Source organism: Prinia subflava, chromosome 2 (assembly GCF_021018805.1).
Source record: "Prinia subflava isolate CZ2003 ecotype Zambia chromosome 2, Cam_Psub_1.2, whole genome shotgun sequence".
NCBI lineage: Eukaryota > Metazoa > Chordata > Aves > Passeriformes > Cisticolidae > Prinia > Prinia subflava.
Window position 1 is genome coordinate 39,673,270 of NC_086248.1, and position 16,903 is coordinate 39,690,172.

The following is a 16,903-nucleotide window of genomic DNA, read 5'->3' on the forward strand; positions in this document are numbered from 1 at the left end:
ATCACTATCTATAAAAGCGGGGAAATATTTTCTGTAAGAGCAAGGACTTGAACTGTGCCCATTTCCCAGCATCCTCTGTGGAGTGCACATGCAAATCTGGAGACCTCCTTTTCTATCCACGTTAACCTTCCTCCGCTGGTACAGGTCTAGTGCCCCTGGGGACATCGAGGGCAGGGAACCTCTGCCAGGCATTCCAGCCCTGGGCCATTCTTGCACCTGCATCTTGGGATAATGAAACTTCCCCTTGCCTTAGGTGCTCCAGAGATTAGCACATGAAAAGTCTTGTTTAAAACAAAGTGTTACACTGGTGTTTTGCAGAGGCCCCAGTTGTCTGACCTTAAGTATGTCAGCTAAAATAACATCTTGACATGCACATAGAAACTTAGCTTGGGGGAGGAGGATAAACAAGGCATCCCTGTACAGTTGCTTTGTAGTTAATATAGGAGATAATTTTTTTTTTTTTTCAAAATTCAAGATTTTTTTTTTTGGTTTTTAAACTCTTGTTTTTTCCCTAATGGTGGAGATTTTGACTAAGGAAAGGATGGTGATAATATATCTTGAAGAATTATTCTGAGTTTGCTAGTGTTTGGGGTGAAAAGTATGACCTTACTATCAGTATGCTGTCATGAAGTAAAATTTTTTTTCTCAGCAAATGTCTATAAAATTACTTAATGAAAAACAGATCTGGAATAATAGGAGTTTACAGAATCTATCCAAATCAAGTTTTACAGTGTGGCTGGCACAGGATTTACTGGGAATGGGAGGTTAACAAGTGCATAAAAATTGCCATAGTGTCCCAGCCTTAGTCTCTATATGTTCCATATATATACAGACTTCATTCTTACTGTATTTGAATGAATGTTCTCACACATTTGGGCGACGGACATTATTGGTTTGATGCCATTGAGTCTCCTTAGATTGAATGTAAACATCCAGCTTTAATGATTCAAACAAACCTAGGGCTGTGCCCCTCTTATTTTTGGCTCGATTGCATCTAGAGGCAAAGAGCACTAACCAGAGCTGCTGTTGGCCTCTCCCAGGGGCCTCCTTACCTTGGGAGAATCTGCTCCAGCTCTGCTGTCCTCACTGCACCCGGGCTGGCTGCAGTAAGAGGCAGCAGGTTTGCGTGTTGAGGAATGATTATCTTGTGTTTAACACACAGACACCTAAGAGAGGAGAGATTCCTGTTATAAAATAGCAGAGCACCTTAGGACACATGTCGTGGGTTTCTATCTATTCCCTGGATTTGCTGGAAGGAGCACACATGGGAGCTCTTTGCCAACATGGAGTTTTACACGTCTCCCAGTGAACCCGCATTCCCACACACAGCCTCGCGCTTGGGGACTGCGGAGAGACTTGTGATATTTTCTGGGGGATTTGGACAGGATTAGATTTCTCAAGTCATATGGGGGCCTTGCTAGGCCACGTTATAAATATGACTTACAAACTTTCATTGAAAAATGTTGAATCTACTGCCTCCTACCCTTCTCTTTTTAGACGTGTGTCTTGAAGTGTTTCTCAGTACATTTTGTGGGGTGCTTGGGGGGACTGTAAGAATGCAAAATGTTTATCAAGTGTGGGAAAGGGATGGATGAGGTGTTTTTTTTAATCCTTTAGCAGTTTCCTCCTGTAGAGGGGCACTGGTGAAAGAATTGGGAATTTACAGGTCTTGGAAGGCTTAAAAAGCAACATTTACAGCCTACAGGGGAGTGAAGAACATTTATTGTGGCAGTGTAAAAACATTGGGAGCCCACGGGTTGGATGATGGCCTTTCCATGAGGATGTGCTCCTGTCTGTAAGAGCAAGAAAAACAGTCTTGTCCTGAGGGTGCTCCTTGCCTCCCAAGAACTGGAGTTGTTAAAACAAGCTGCACATGTTAATATGGTGTAATTATCACTCCATTTATAAAAACAGCAAATGCTGACCAAACAGTAAATTTTCTGTCATTTAACAAGACAGATTCTTTTTTTCCTCATTCTCTAACTGTTGGGTTACTACCACATTAGCTGTTATTGCTTGACATCAAATTTAATAGCTTAGTTTGTATTTTTAACTCTCTCTCATTATGATGCCTTTCTATCCTCTCCTTTCCTCATAGAAAACATGACAGAGAAGTTTTAGAAATCCTCTTAGAATTACCCCATTTCTTTTCTGAGAAAGTATGTATTATTTTTAGTACCATTTAAATGCTTTTTCCCCTTCTTTTCTTATTTTTAAGATACATATTGCTGCTCTTTTGCCCTTTCCCAGCTGTCCGTAGTATTAAAAAAGAAAAAAATAGTTCAAGAGGACATTGCAGACTTGTTAAATATGAATTTTGGCAAAAATTTGAAACTTTTGCTATAGCACTTCAAAGTTAGAAGGAACTAGAGTTTGAAAATTGATGCAGATATAAGATGGCATATTTAATGACAGATGTATCTATAGAAACCTGTTAAGATGCAGATTATCCCCCTGGGGAGGGGAGATCAAAACTGCCAATCTATAAAATATACTTGTTAGAGGAAGGCATGGAATCTATCTCTGCGAGCACTTTGATTGCAGGGGACAGTGTAGCAGCATGTGGCATCATAACCTAAGAGCAGACAAATCAGCTTGATGACTTTCAAAGCCAAGAATACTGCTGGAGGCAAGGGTACTCCAGTCTAGAAGAAATTAAAACATATAGAGACTGTTATTAATTCCAGATCTATTTTTGTGTAGTCAAATCTGTATGCAAATCCTTAGCATCTCATTTTGGCAGATTAATCTAAAAGTGAAGAGCGGTATGTGAAGGGAATGTAATGATAAAACACCAGAGATGTGCAATATTGCAAGGGAAAAGATGTAAGTAACCTGGGTACTTGATGTGAGGGGTCCTTTGTGAAGAGAAGGAAATAATTTTGATATTTGCTTATTTTATTACTTTATGAGGAAACAACATTCTTCTTTCTCTTCTTCCTTCACATCTTTCCCCCCAAATTAAGGTGTCCTTTCAGAATGGAAATGTACAACCCAGCATTGTGTTTCAAGTGTGTCTCCTGTAGTTTAACATTCTGGAGGCAATGACTCAAATAACTATGATTTTTATTTTTCAAAATACTAATCTGATGTTTCATTTTAGACATTATGCTGGGAGTGAAAATAACTGTATGTAAAACAAGAAAATCAAATTGTAAAACAGATATTAGAAAAGATTGCTTTGTCTATGTGGCTGATGACCACAGAAATGTGAAGGCTGCACAACAGTGTAGAGACAAACAACAGATTGTGAGATCAGGCACAGGAGCAGTCTCTGCTTTTCAGTGCCTGCTGTGTGTGCACTTCACATGTGCTGTGTTGGGCAGGGTGTGGCACAGTGTGGTGGAAACAGTTTGGAGGGACTGCATCTCATCCCAGGTATCCCTTAGCCTGTGAGCCTCTCTGAGCTGGGAGTGTGGGTTGCTGTCCCTCTGTAGGTGCCCAGTACAGGCTGGTGCTTGCACAGCTGCACCCAGGTAACAGCCTCGTTTCTCCTTGCTGCTGCAGTTGAAGAAAAGGCTCTAAAATAGATAAATCTGCAGTTTTTGCTAGCAATTCCTGGCCCTTCTCAAGTTTCTTGGAGTGATCCGAGGGTAGTTTTATGTCAGCAAGTAGCTCAGCCCAGCAGGAGCAGATCAGCAGGCAAAACCTTGGCACCACAGTCTCTCTGTTTACTCCATGTACCCTTCACATTTGTTGCTTCGAACTAGGTTTGTTCTGGTCTTCTAGCTCAAATGTTCCCAGTACTCAGATGGTCCAAAGCCAAGAGACCAGTTATTGTTTCACACCCTTATGCTGCCGTTAGGAACTGGAACACAGCTTCTGGTTTAACTTGAATGCACACCAGTCCCAGCCTACAGCCTAAAATGACATGGGGGAGGTGGAAGTGTTGGTTCAGAATCACAATATGGCTCTGAACCAAAATGCTGCCCTCACCCTGGCTGGAGGCTGGCAAAATGAGGATTCCCCAGCACAGAACTTGGGGATAAAAGGGAAAAAAACAACCCAGCAACCTTAGTGGGACTGGGCCATAGCTCAGCACGAGTGTAAGTCACTGTGATGCTGTCCTGGCTGACACAGGGTATGCCCTTGTCCACTATTGTTACGTGCCATTAAAACTGTAATATAACTAGATTGTCTGTCAGTCTGAGTGTCACTGGTGTGTGACACACACAGGTCAGTGTGGCCACTGACATGCCTTACTTCTGCCCAGACCTCATGGCAGGATGAAGGTGAGGTGCAGCCTGCAGGCATTAGTTCTGATTCCATCTTCCCAAGGGCCCAGCGCTGCGACAGAGAGGGACTGGGAGCTGTGGCAGTGCTGCAGTGACACCATGTCCCCAGAAGGCTTGAGCACATTCAAAAACATGTTTGCACAGGCAAGATTACAGACTGGAGAAGTTTGCCATGTTTACTTAGTGAAATTTGACATTTAAAACAAAACAAGAAGAGGATGATTGGGCATTAAACATCTCTTTACTGTGTTGAGGTGAACACTTGGTTTGCAGCATCTACTTGAGTCAAACTTTCTTCTGAGCTTTTCTGAGGTGCTTCATACCATGCTTTCCTGACCACTATTGAAAAGTAAATGGTAGGGCTGTTTCTGATCACTGTGGAGGAACCATCCAACCTAAGTTTACAACTAAACAAGGAGATATTCTCTCTATAATACAAAGTACAGAATTTCTTTCAAGTGTATAGATAAACACAGTTGCTCAGGCTTGAACTTGCTTTCTAACTGGCAGTGGTATCTGCCAGTTATCCCTGTCATGCTCCTGGTAAGGTAGAGCTTCTCCCTGACCTCTTCCTTTTTTTCACTGATGCAAGCCCACCTCCTCCTCTTTTAAACCATGTTACACACTGTGTGTTCCTAGGAACAGGAATGGGTTTTATTTTTGTATCTTGATGAAGGCTGAATGCACAGTTATGCATTAACAGATTAATTTTTAACTTCTTTTCGGCACATAGAATTACAAAATTAGTGTGTGGGGGGTGCTTATTGATGCTCCCCTGTGTTTCTGTATGTTTCACAAAAAGGGCTGTTTTTTCCCTTGTAGCCAGATTAGAGAAGTGCAGTGGAATGTAAGCAGAAGTGGTGGTATCTAATGTAATTATCTGCAAATGAACTCTAAAACTGGTCATTTTGTTGTACCTGATCTTGGTCCTGGCTTTGCTTATGTGAAAAAATGTAACCTGTATAAACTCTTTTATAGGAGGAGTAACAAATACTGCACAATATCAAAATAGACTCATGGTCTATGATCCTAAGCAGGTGAGTATCTGTGTTATATATGTTTTGTTTTCCTTCAAACAGATCTCTTGGCAAATGTATACAAAGATTTTGTAAGGCCAGATGCACTGACCATTTGATTTAGTGGTGTTTTAAATTCACTTTGTACTGATGTGTGAGTTTAACAGAGTAATGGAGACCTGACAACTTATTATGTTTTTTAAGCCTGTAGGAATTAGAAACATCTTAGATTAAATACAGAAATGTGTTTTAAATCCCCTGTATTTATCAGTGTTTATTTGGCTTGTTCCTTTTTTTTGTAATCCAGCAGCCCTGGGCAATGTATACTCAAAGTCAGTGTTCCAAAACTGCTCCTTGTCATTGGCATTTCTGTTTTGAATTGCATAGATGGGCCTTTTGTTTCCGGAATACTTTGAGAACTGTACTACCTGGCTGTGACTTACTCTGCTGACTGCAAGGGTGTCTATCATTTCATTACCCAAGCACCTAAAATATCTTTTAGGGATTATTTCATACATTATGTATGTGTTTTGATTAGGTTAGCATGGCTCAGTAACCATTTCAGAGGGCTAGGGCATGGTTATGCCCTCTTGCTTGTATTAGGAATTAAAAGTCCTAAGCTTGCAATCAGAGTTGCATAGCCTGATTTACACCCACGTGGAAGAGTATTGACTTTTCTGATTGTAGGATAGGGGCTTTGATTGCTGTGTTTGGAACAAAATTGTGCCAGGAGATACTCCTATGTGGTTCCCACTGACTTTTTAAAGCATAGCCCCTACGAGGCCTGAAGCAGAAAGCAGGAGATGACACACCTGCCTCGTTCTTTTCGAGGTGCAGTTTTATCACTGACTACCAGTGCTGACTGTCCTAAATCCAAGTAGCAATTACAGGCAGCAATCTTACTTTGCTTGTGAGGTGGGCACATATTTGGATACCACGTTTCTATTGTGTACCTTTCACTTGGATTCTTCACTTGCTGGTGTGTAAGTTGCACCCCAAAATGCGGGTGCTGGGGCTGCCTCAGTGCACCGTGCTGACGGCGAGGAACGCGGCGTGGCGCCTGAAGAGTTACAGAGCAATTGTGCACTTGCATTCTTCAAACGATGTCTGCTTCGTGTTTGTACACACAGGCTCTTTTTAAAAATTCTGCTGGCATATTGTTTACGGTGGGTACTGGAAACCATCACATCTGCTTGCATCTCGCACGGAATCTCAATCGCTCTATCAGGGAGCCCCCGCGCCTGCTCCTGCGCGAGGCCTTTGTGGCGAGTCGATAATGCCTGCCATCTGCCACCGAGCACACAGCTACCTGCCAACAAGCCGGCTGGGCTGACCTCTGCTTCCCCACCACTGATTAGTATTCACACACCGCCTTATTAGAAATGACCCTGCCAGGCCCCTCTGTTTCGCTGCCTTTGCAGTGCTTTGAGGCTCACCTGGCAGGCACTGCAGTGGAGGAAGCTAAAGATATAATCAGGGGATGCAGGCAGGCTTTGCGAAGCAGATGGTGTCTATAGTCTGGTGTTAAGAGACTGGACTACTAATGCAAACATTAATGCCTAATATTCAACTATTACACATTGAAATGTATAGCTATATATCGTGGAGGTTAAAAGGCAGAAGGCTTAGAGGCTCTGGAATTGCTGCACACATATCACAAAAGATTTCCTCACAGATTCTTAACTTCCTCCACTTAAATTAATCTTATCTGTTGCCAGGTTGTTTGATTTGGTAGGCATAGCAGGAGCGATTGTTTTCTCAAGTATAAATACTCTGCTTTGATCCCTTGTCTTCCATGTCTTTCTGCCTCTTCCCTAAACAGGTAAATCTTAGAATATTGTTAATGAGTAAGAAAAATATGCAAAAGGTTTGTAAGTTGCCACAAATAAAGGGGTGACATTAAACCAAATGAATCATTTGAGAAGATTCTTAAGGAAATTATTTTTCCTGTTGCTTTATTCCCGAAGGATAAGATCAAATAAGCTTCTGAATAACGAAAGGCAGAAAAATCTCTGTTCTCTCATAACAGAGCTCATTGGTACAGATAACTTTAGCGCTGTATACAAAGGAGACATCTAATAGTCTGGTTTAAGGAGAATTTGCTACTGAGTTATAAAGAAAAAAAAGACTTTTGAAACCTGATGAGCTAGGCAAAAAAAAAAAAAAAAAAAAAAAAAAAAGAGCAAGAAATGCCATTAAATTAATGAACTTAAATGTGAGAACTGTAAGCCATGTGTTGAAAGTCCACTATCCTTATTCAGTGTTACAACCAACACACATGTCTAGCGCATGAGCAGAACCAGTGTATGCACTTGTGATTCCTGGCCAAGGGTAAGAAGAAGCCAGTCCTGTGCTGCTGTCCATTGCACCACACTATAGGTGTGTCTTTGAGCCGTGCTTAGACAAGCTCTCTCTTTCCAGAACAAGTGGCTGAGCCGCAGCCCAATGCTGCAGAGGAGGGTGTACCACTCCATGGCTGCTGTCCAAAGGAAGCTGTACGTGTTGGGCGGGAATGACCTGGACTACAACAACGATCGGATCCTGGTCCGCCACATAGACTCCTACAGCATAGACACCGACCAGTGGACCCGCTGCAGCTTCAACATGCTGACAGGTGAGTACTGCACAAAAGGGGAACGCACTGCTGCTGGACTGAAACATCCTTTTCCTTTAGATGCCTCTAGTATGTGGAACTCCATGACTTGGCTACAAATGCTTCCAATTTAGGGACCACTGTTGGCCAAGAAGACATTTTTCATTATGGTTCTGGCATTCAGTGGTCTACAAAACATTTGTTTTAGCATATTGTACATTAAATTTTGAAGAAGTTGCAGACAATTTTCATTTAATTAAGCAGCCAAAAATAATTTGTGATAGTATTACCAGGACTGTTTTTTAATTCTCAAAAAGCTTGCCTATGGTATTGGTGGAGCTCCCTGTTTGAGTGTACAAGAGACTGATGTGTCTTTACCATGCAACATCATTTTGTAGTGGTTTCTTCTGGCATTATAGGGCAAAGCTTTCACTGAAATCTGTTAATTCTCACTTATTTCTAAATAGTATCTTAATAATTTATTGAAAAGGATGTGTCCTTGTTGGAATTCCATCAAGTCAGAAATCAATTGAGTGCTTAGTTAACTACAGGGTATGTAAAGTTCTTCTTGACTTATTAGGAAGAACTATTACAGCAGGAACTTGCAAAGCACTGCATCTCACTGTCCCTGCTACCCAGTTCACCAAAGTTCAGCTCCACCTGATAAAATTCCCAGATGTAGTATCCTCTTGAATCCCAGGAAGAGACACAGAATCATAGAATGATTTGGCTTGGAAGGCACCTTAAAGATCATTTAGTTCCAACCTCTACCATGGCCAGGGACACCTCCCACTAGACCCAGGTTGCTCAAAGCAACCATTCAGCCTTGAGCGCTTCCTGGGATTGGGCATCCACAACTTCTCTGGGCAGCCTCACCATCCTCACAGTAAAGACTTTCTTCCTAATATCTAATCTAAACGTGCTCACTTCCAGCTTGAAGCCAATGCCCTTTGTCCTGTCACTACATGCCCTTTCAAAAAGTCCCTCTCCAGCTTTCTGGTAGGCTCTCTGCTGGTAGTGGAAGGCCACAATTAGGTCACGCTGAAGCATTCTCTTCTTCAGGCTGAACAGACCCCAGTTCTCTCGGCCTTTCATCATAGGAGAGGTGCTCCATCTCTCCAGTCAACTTGGTGGCCTCCTCTGTACTTGCTCCAACAGGTCCCTGTCCTTCCTGTAGGGAGGTCCCCAGAGCTAGACACGGCACTGCAGGTGGGGTCTCACCAGAGTGGACCAGAGGGACAGAATCACCTCCCTGAACCACACTTCCAGACCAGCATGTGACACATTCTTAGAGAAGCACCAACAGTAGGGTTGCTTGGTTTCCAAGTCAGGCCATCAGAGTACTTGATGGACACTAGGGAGAGATGCACAGATTAAAAAAGGAATTACACATGGTCAAACAGAACTAGTTTTGCATGTGTCTTTTGCTCACTAGTTAATTACTTCATTATGTGGAGGAACTGACAGCCTTTGAGAAGGATGTCATCTGATCTGCAACTGCAAAACGCTGGCACCACAGGTACCCTCCTCATTCTGGAGCTGCCCCTGTCCCACTAAATGCTGTGAGGCAGCCTCCTCCCCACTGCCTGCAGGGTGTTTCCACAACCTGTGCCTTAAGAAGCTATCTAAGCCTTTCTTTCTGTCAGTCCAACTGGCAGGAATTGTGCCTGGTGAACTGTGTAGTGCAGATTTTTTTAGGGCTGTATTTTTCCTTCAAAACTTCCAAACTTGTTGGGAGACCGTTGCTATGGGGATGAACTTGTGCAGCAGCTCCCATGGCTGCTTGGTTGTTCGTGTCTGATGGAGGCTGAGGGGCAGGTGGGGACCGTGCCTGTCACCTGTGACACACGTGAGGAGGGAGCAGATGGTCCCCTGCACAGCCACATTAATGCTCACCTGGGCAGCACCAGGCAGGGCTCCTGCAGAGAGCAAGGAACTGCCCCCACACCTCACCTTCACTCCGACGCGTTGGGAATTCTGAAATAGTCAGTTACTGCCAGGAGTGTTTGCATCCCATTACAGCACTCAGCGTTAAAAGGGTTAATTCAAGACTGAAAGTGGTTTCTATTTCCTTCTCTGCTTTAGGTCAAAATGAGTCTGGAGTTGCTGTCCACAATGGTAGAATATATTTAGTTGGTGGCTATTCGATTTGGACAAATGAGCCTTTGGCATGTATCCAGGTGAGTGATTTAGGTTTCTTTTAAAGGCTTTTCCAATAATTTTGCAAGTATAAGTTTTGCACAGTAGTTATTAAAAAAGGAAAGTACATGTGAAATGGAGAGATTAAGAATATTTCTTATGCAGCCACTGAACCTGCATAAACAGAGAGGGAATACTGTAGAGATTAAAAGTATTTTCAGACGAGCCAATAGATGCAATTCCTCTAAGATATTCCAGTAAACCAGGGTTGAATTGTCTTTCCTTTGGCAAGGTTTGAATAAAATCATGTGTATATATTCACAGGTTATGCAATCAAGTTCAAAGTTAAAAGGGTTACAGAAATGGATGATGGGGCTAAGAATTTTTCAAGCCCATACTGAGATTTTTATTTTCTTTCCAAGTTGTGTGTCTGAAGGGCAGCCAAGTTAATGAGTTGTTCATTGACTAAGTGAAGCCAGCCTGTGACCTGCCCTACTGCTTGCTGCTTTAAAGCTTCAGTGGAAGTTTTTTGATTCCTGCTCTAGGCAATAGGTTGTCCAGCAAACTCTTCTACTCTCCCATTTTTTATAAAAGCAGCTTACCCACAGATCCATGGCTTTCAGGTATTTTGGTACAGCAATTAGGAATTCTTATCTTTCTGCATGTTTCAGAGTGAAGCAGTTCTGCATCACAGCCACTGTTTTGTGACCACCTGGGCAGTTAGAGACTCTTGTTTATATCTCAGTTTCTGCACTTTTGCTGATAAAATTTTTATTAGCTTCCAACTTTTTGGATTTTTGAATTTCACCTCCAAACTGTCCCGTAAGACTAGAAGTTAGGCTTGGCATAAGAAAGGAGTATATTAGGTTGCCAAACTGTTCATATTATGGTCTTATATTGAACACTTAGTAGCATGAATTTGTAAAGAGTAAGATAATGCAAGATAAACAGTAAAAAACGTGTTCTGGTCATTAGTATAATTGTGTTTTAGCGACTTATTGGATACAGTACCAAAAACTTATTGGAAAAAGTCATTCAGGCTGGCTTGGATATAGTTGACATATAATGCTTAAATGGAGTAATGGCACAGTATAGAGGCAGCAGCTGTCCTCCATCATTGGCCTCATTTATAATCAACAGGTACTTTGCAGTATTGCACCTGGGTTTAACTACGGCTTAGTGACAAGCAAAAATAATCTTGGGATCTTGCTTTCTTAAATGGACATTTGTCCACATCCCCAGACTGGTGGTGAACTGGCAGCCTGCCTGACACAGTCCCCACATAAAAGGGAAAAGAAAATAATGAGTGATTTGGCAGAGCTATGTGTGCTGTTCCTCCTCAGCTGCTGGCAGTGTGCCTGGCTTTAACCAGCAAAACTAGCCCTTTTATCTTCCAATTGAGGAAAACTGAGGTTGCTTTCTCTTTTGGAAGAAAAAAATCCACTTTTTTCAAATATTGTTACTTACTTTAAGTTAGTAATTTATTTGGCATTCCCATCTTCTACAGAGCTTCTGTGCCCCCTAAATACCTTGGAGCTGGCAGACAATTTGTGCTCTGTGCTAACAGGAGCCCTTCTGTGCAGAGTAACCCACTTGCACGGCTGCACGTTCTCCTGTGATGAGAACAGCAAATGGATCACAAATCCATAAATAATCTAAAAATTATCTGAAACTCCCTTTCCACTGGGATTAATAGTAAATACATGAGGTGGGTGCCAACAAATTCGTTTCAGCTTTCTTCGGTGATCCCAAAAATATTTTGTTTGCTTTGTCCCACAGGTGCTGGATGTAAGCAAGGAGGGAAAGGAAGAGGTATTCTATGGGCCAACACTCCCCTTTGCTTCCAATGGAATAGCAGCCTGCTTTCTTCCAGCTCCTTATTTCACGTGCCCCAACCTTCAGACTCTGCAAGTGCCTCACCACAGGATCGGCACAATGTGACACATTCCTCGCCCTTCACAGAATCAGAAGTGGAGGGGGAAAACATCAAACCCTGTGTATTGAAGGGTTTCTCTGGGTCAGTGAAAAGAATCAATCCACCTGGGCTGCTGCTTTACCATCACACATTTGTCTTAAAGTCGGCAGGCAAGAAGGAAGTTCCAAAGCCTGCGAGCGGTTTCTCTCCTCGGCCTCGGACGCAGAAGCAGATCCCTGGGAGCGCTGTGCATTTCTGCTGGTGACTATTTGCTACGTGTCTTCTTCATTTCCTTATGCAACTTTGTCAGGCATTGTGGATGCTCTCAGCTCCTCCTGGGCTGTTGCTCTTTGGAATCTGCACATTCAGTTGTTCACCAGTGGCGCTTTCAAAGACAATAGAAAAGCTCTGTTTATGTTGACAAAGATGATATAATACTGTGCTCATTATGCAACTTACTCAATACCTTTGGCAAAAAGAATAACAAATGTGTTGACTTCCAATTCTGAACTCCATCGTTTACAGTTTCTCATTTAATAATACTTCATTTGAAATTTAAATACTTCAAAAGAGATTAAAACAAAATAAAAAACAAACAAGCCCTATAGGATATGAGGAACAGATAAAAATTGTCTCAGCTGAAAGGCAAAGAAAATGAAGCCCCATGGTTAAACTCAAGTCTGAACTGAATGTGTTTGTCTGAGAATATAAAGAATGTTTGGGATGTCATTTACCAAGGTCTACTACCAAATAAATGTTACCTTCTGTCATATGATCAATTCTTCCTGACAGCTGCAGTCTTTTAATGGTGGAGATCAGCCTCTTTACTGTATAATTAAAATGTGCCATTTACTTAATACTTTTAATATCCAGTTTGCAAGGGGTCACCACATTTACAATTATCAATGAACAGTCTCATTTTGTCCAACATATGGTCCCACAAATCACTGGTCTCCAGAGGCTAAACAGGTGTAGAACAATGTCAATATTTATTTATTTATTCTTTCAGTTTATATAGTGTGTCTCCATTCCACTCTCCAGGCATATGCCAGCTCACAGCAAATACTCTAACCTGGTATATTTTGGCTTTGCTTGGCTACTGCAGTCCCTGTCTCTTATCTCTGTGTTTTATTTACATATTGAACAAAAATGTCAATGTTTGTAAATATTAACCAAGCATGTAATTAAATCTTTCTCTATTTCTGATTTATGGATACTCTGCACTTCTCTGCCTTACCTACTGATCAGCTCCCTGCCACAGTGCTGCCTGAGCAGACCTGTCAAATTGCTGCTGATGCTCCTGCTAATGCCACATGTGGGATGTGCTGCAGCTGTAGCCCGTGCCTGCTGGACAGGAACAGGTTTGACTTTGTCCAGTGAGCAGCACTTTCTAATCAAAACTATCTTTTCCCTTTTAAGGGTCTGATTACAGGGAGGTAACCTTATTATCATTTCTCTCTCCTGCTGGGCAGTATACTGGTGGAACATCACCTTTCCTTTTCCATACTTATCAGGTTAGAATGTTTTACGTGTTTGTTTTTTGTTTTTTTTTTTTTCCTGAGCTTTCTCACTTCCCTTGCCTGGAGCAGAGCTGCAGCTGCACAGTCTGCCTGGCACACTGACTCGAGTTGCTAACACCCTCTCCCCTCTGTGCACCAAGCATGCCTATGCCTATATCTAGGCAAGACTTTTCTCTGCTGCATGGGAGCTGGATAGGATGTATATCAAGACAGATTTTAATTTCTTGTTTAGTTTGTTTGATCTCCTGGAAATCTGCCTGCAAGGGACAGCTCTCTGAACAGTCCATTTACAGAAATTGTTCTCCGGTGTGGGCTGCAGGGCCCAAGCCAGGCAAGTATTCAGACTGTGACTTAGGTGTGGCTGTCAGGGACACAAATGGAGTTCATGTCTCATGTTCAACAGGAGGGTGGCTAACATAATCAAAATGTGTGCAGAGGCTTTGAGTCTCATCCTGGAGGTACCACACCAGGTGAGTGAGCCACTTTTATTTCGGGGGCAGAACTGACACTTCCTGTTTGGAAAGTCCAGGGCACCTCTGGACAATAGTGCAAAGTGTATTTTCTATGTCTCAGCTTTTATTCCTAGGTGTGATAGCTTACCACAGCTGTAGCTACGGAATAATTTCTAAACTGCTGCTTCTGGAGAGCAAGGGGAGGGATATGAATGGATCAGGATGACTGCTGAGCAGCAGCACAAAGGGGCAGCAGTGGCCTGGGTTTGAGAAGCAGAGGGGGCAGCTTCCTCATGCAAAGCAGCATGTGCCTCTTGGTTCGAGGTCTGAAAGGCAAGAAAGTTATTTATCATGTTTGTTCTGCCCTTTAGACACTTCTGCTGCTCTGGCTGTTGTCACCAATTGTCTGCACTGTGAATGGCAGTTTTAAACAGCTGTGCAGTTGCATTATATTGGCTGGGGTACCTCTGCCACAGAGCCTCAGGACAACACATATGCTCCTATTAGTGTCAGGATCCTGCTCTGGCTCTTAATCACCAGGCTCCACTGATTACAGAGGTCTTTCACAGCAACCTCTTTGTCTTGTAAGGTTTTGTATTCCACTTTCCTATCTGGGTCTTTCTGCTTTTCTTGCAGGACCTACAGGACAGATGGAGGGTGCTTTGTTGCACCTGAAGTCAATGAGAAAATGCCTCACAGCCCTTGCCAGATGAGCAAAACCCAGTTAATTATTGCCAGGTAAGAAAAGAGAACAGTGTGGATGCAAGAGCAGAGAGTACCCTGCCATGGCAGAGGGGTCTCAGCTGGAAGGAGTGAGGATGGGAGAGCAAGGCTGGCTTCACCTGCCACCTGCAGCTGTGCAGGACTCCTGCAAAGGCTGCCTGGTGAGCTGAAGTTTCTGCATCACCACGTCCTTGCTCTGCCATCCTTCCATTGAATGTCTCTGGCTTCTAAAAGTGCCATGGTTGCAGAATCCTGTGTGTGACCTCCTCATCCACTCGTGATGTTCTAAATTTTCTACCACTTTGGGCAGACACACAACTCTGAACCCAACCTTTGTCCCTACCCAGCCTATTGGTTTTGGTAAGTACCTCTGACACACAGTTTAGCTAAGTTTTTCCACACAGCCTTAAAGCTGTCCAGAACAAGAATATTATTTCTGTGCTTGCTGGTTCTGTTGCCAGAGTCTGGTCATCAGAGTGTGAGAGCAGATGCCAACACAAGTCATTTATCCAGCTGGGAGTGTGCAAGGTAAGAGGACAAGTTGCAACCAATGAGAACTCACTATTGCTTCAGGGAAAGAGGTGTTCTTACCAGTGAATAGTGCAGCAGTCACTGACTGGCCCATTTGGATGACAGTGCATTCTGTGCCCTGAACTCTTTATATTTACACATTCAGGCTATTTATATCTGCAGCTAAGACTTCTGGGCCACAAGGTCTTGAAGATCTATACTGAAGAGCTGTTCTCTTTTTCAGGCCACTCCCATAAAGAATAATATTCTATCCTTTATATAGCTTTAATTAAAGTCTATAAATACATACTTTACCTTTGAGTCCTAAATTGTGTTATCAGCTTTTAGCTATAAATAACCACAAGTGAATCACCTGCTTTTTGCTTTTAATCCATAAAATGCCTGATTTTCACAAGCAGCAGCAGCACCAACAGCCTCTTCTGCCACTTTGGTGTCTCTTGAGCATTTCACACCCAGGTGCTGACTAAACAATCACTCACATGTTATGAGCCAGTGTGCAGCAGTTCTGCTTCTGTACAGTAATGGTTTTGTAATCCTTCAACTTCTAGTTGTGGCTTATGATTTTCTTCTTAGTTTAGCAGTTTTTCAGCCAAGATCCTGACTCAGAAGAGCTGAAACTTCTGTAACTCTTTTTCATCTAAATTTTGCCTTCTCCAGTTACCCTCCCCCAAACCTGTACAGACATTTAGTACATCAGTAGCAGAATCGTGGAGAAGCAGATAATTGAATATTCACACATGCAGAAACAACCCAGGCAGAATGTGGAATAATGTGGAAACAAGCGCGAAAAGAGGCGGCATCTGTTTATTGAAAATTAAAATGTATAATAAATTAAGAGGGCAAGGTTAAAACACTTCATCTGCAGGCAGAGTTTGTAGGGGAGAAAGACTGCAGGAAGTTTAGCACATAGACCGTGTATAAAGGACTTTTACAGTTCTATTTTTAAAAAATGAGGGGCTTTCCCCCCCCTCCAAGCACACGTTATAAAGGGAGGAAGTGTCCACATAAAGAATAGTTTTCCAGTAGAGATGATTATATATAGCAGTTTCACAGTAATGCCAGAATTAAAATGCTTAAAATGTTAATGTTGCAACGCCTCGAATACTGAAGAACAGAGGAAGTATTTTTAGCAATATCCTCAATTCATGTAGGCAAATGCTGTGCTAATTTTTCCACCAGTGCCTATGCAGGTCATGCTGGGCCTTTCTAAAACAAATAATGAATTTAGCAAATTTGCATTTTTAATGCCTGTTCTGGTGTCATTCTGCAAGGAGAAGGGTTAGAGCCAAGGTAGTGTTTGATGGACTGACAAATGCAGTGACTTTGGTTGTAATGTGGAATTACTCTGCTGGCATTTCCAAAGGCCTGTAAAGACACCACATCTACGAATAGAGGATCTGAGCTTTTACTTTTTTGTTGTTGTTGTTCTGTACATACCTTTGCCCTTTGTACAATTAAGCTTGCAAAAGGTTTACCACTTTAAAGCTGCTCAAGTACACAAAAACCATATCCTAGTCATTCATCATAAAACAAGCTTAATTATGCTAGGACATATTGACACTGCATCAGATTTTTAATCTTCAACATAATTTTATAACCATTGCTAACAGATGGGCTGATTACACTGAATTTGAGTTTTAAGTAATAGTTAAAAATTCTAAAATATGATTAAACTGGAAATACCCATTGCATACATAATTTTCAAAAAGCCTCTGGAAGAAGGAAAACCAGGGTGCAGTAAAACCTCTTTTTTGTTTCCTGAGAGAAGTATATTGCATT

General features: G+C 42.3%; 1 protein-coding gene across 6 annotated transcripts in view; it reads left to right on the forward strand.

The window, feature by feature from the left end:
- KLHL32 (kelch like family member 32) overlaps positions 1-14,978 on the forward strand; it is a 141,241-nt gene extending 126,263 nt beyond the window's left edge. For 4 of the 6 annotated variants that reach the window (XM_063389688.1, XM_063389686.1, XM_063389685.1 and 1 more), the window contains 4 exons: positions 5,214-5,272; positions 7,673-7,865; positions 9,930-10,024; positions 11,763-14,977. In XM_063389688.1, coding sequence (XP_063245758.1) covers positions 5,214-5,272; positions 7,673-7,865; positions 9,930-10,024; positions 11,763-11,924 — 509 coding nt within the window. In that variant the 3' untranslated portion in view covers positions 11,925-14,977. Of the gene's footprint in view, positions 1-5,213; positions 5,273-7,672; positions 7,866-9,929; positions 10,025-11,762 lie in introns of all 6 variants that reach the window. The other 2 variants (XM_063389690.1, XM_063389684.1) reach the window with 2 other exon arrangements.
- The last annotated feature ends 1,925 nt before the right edge of the window (positions 14,979-16,903 follow it).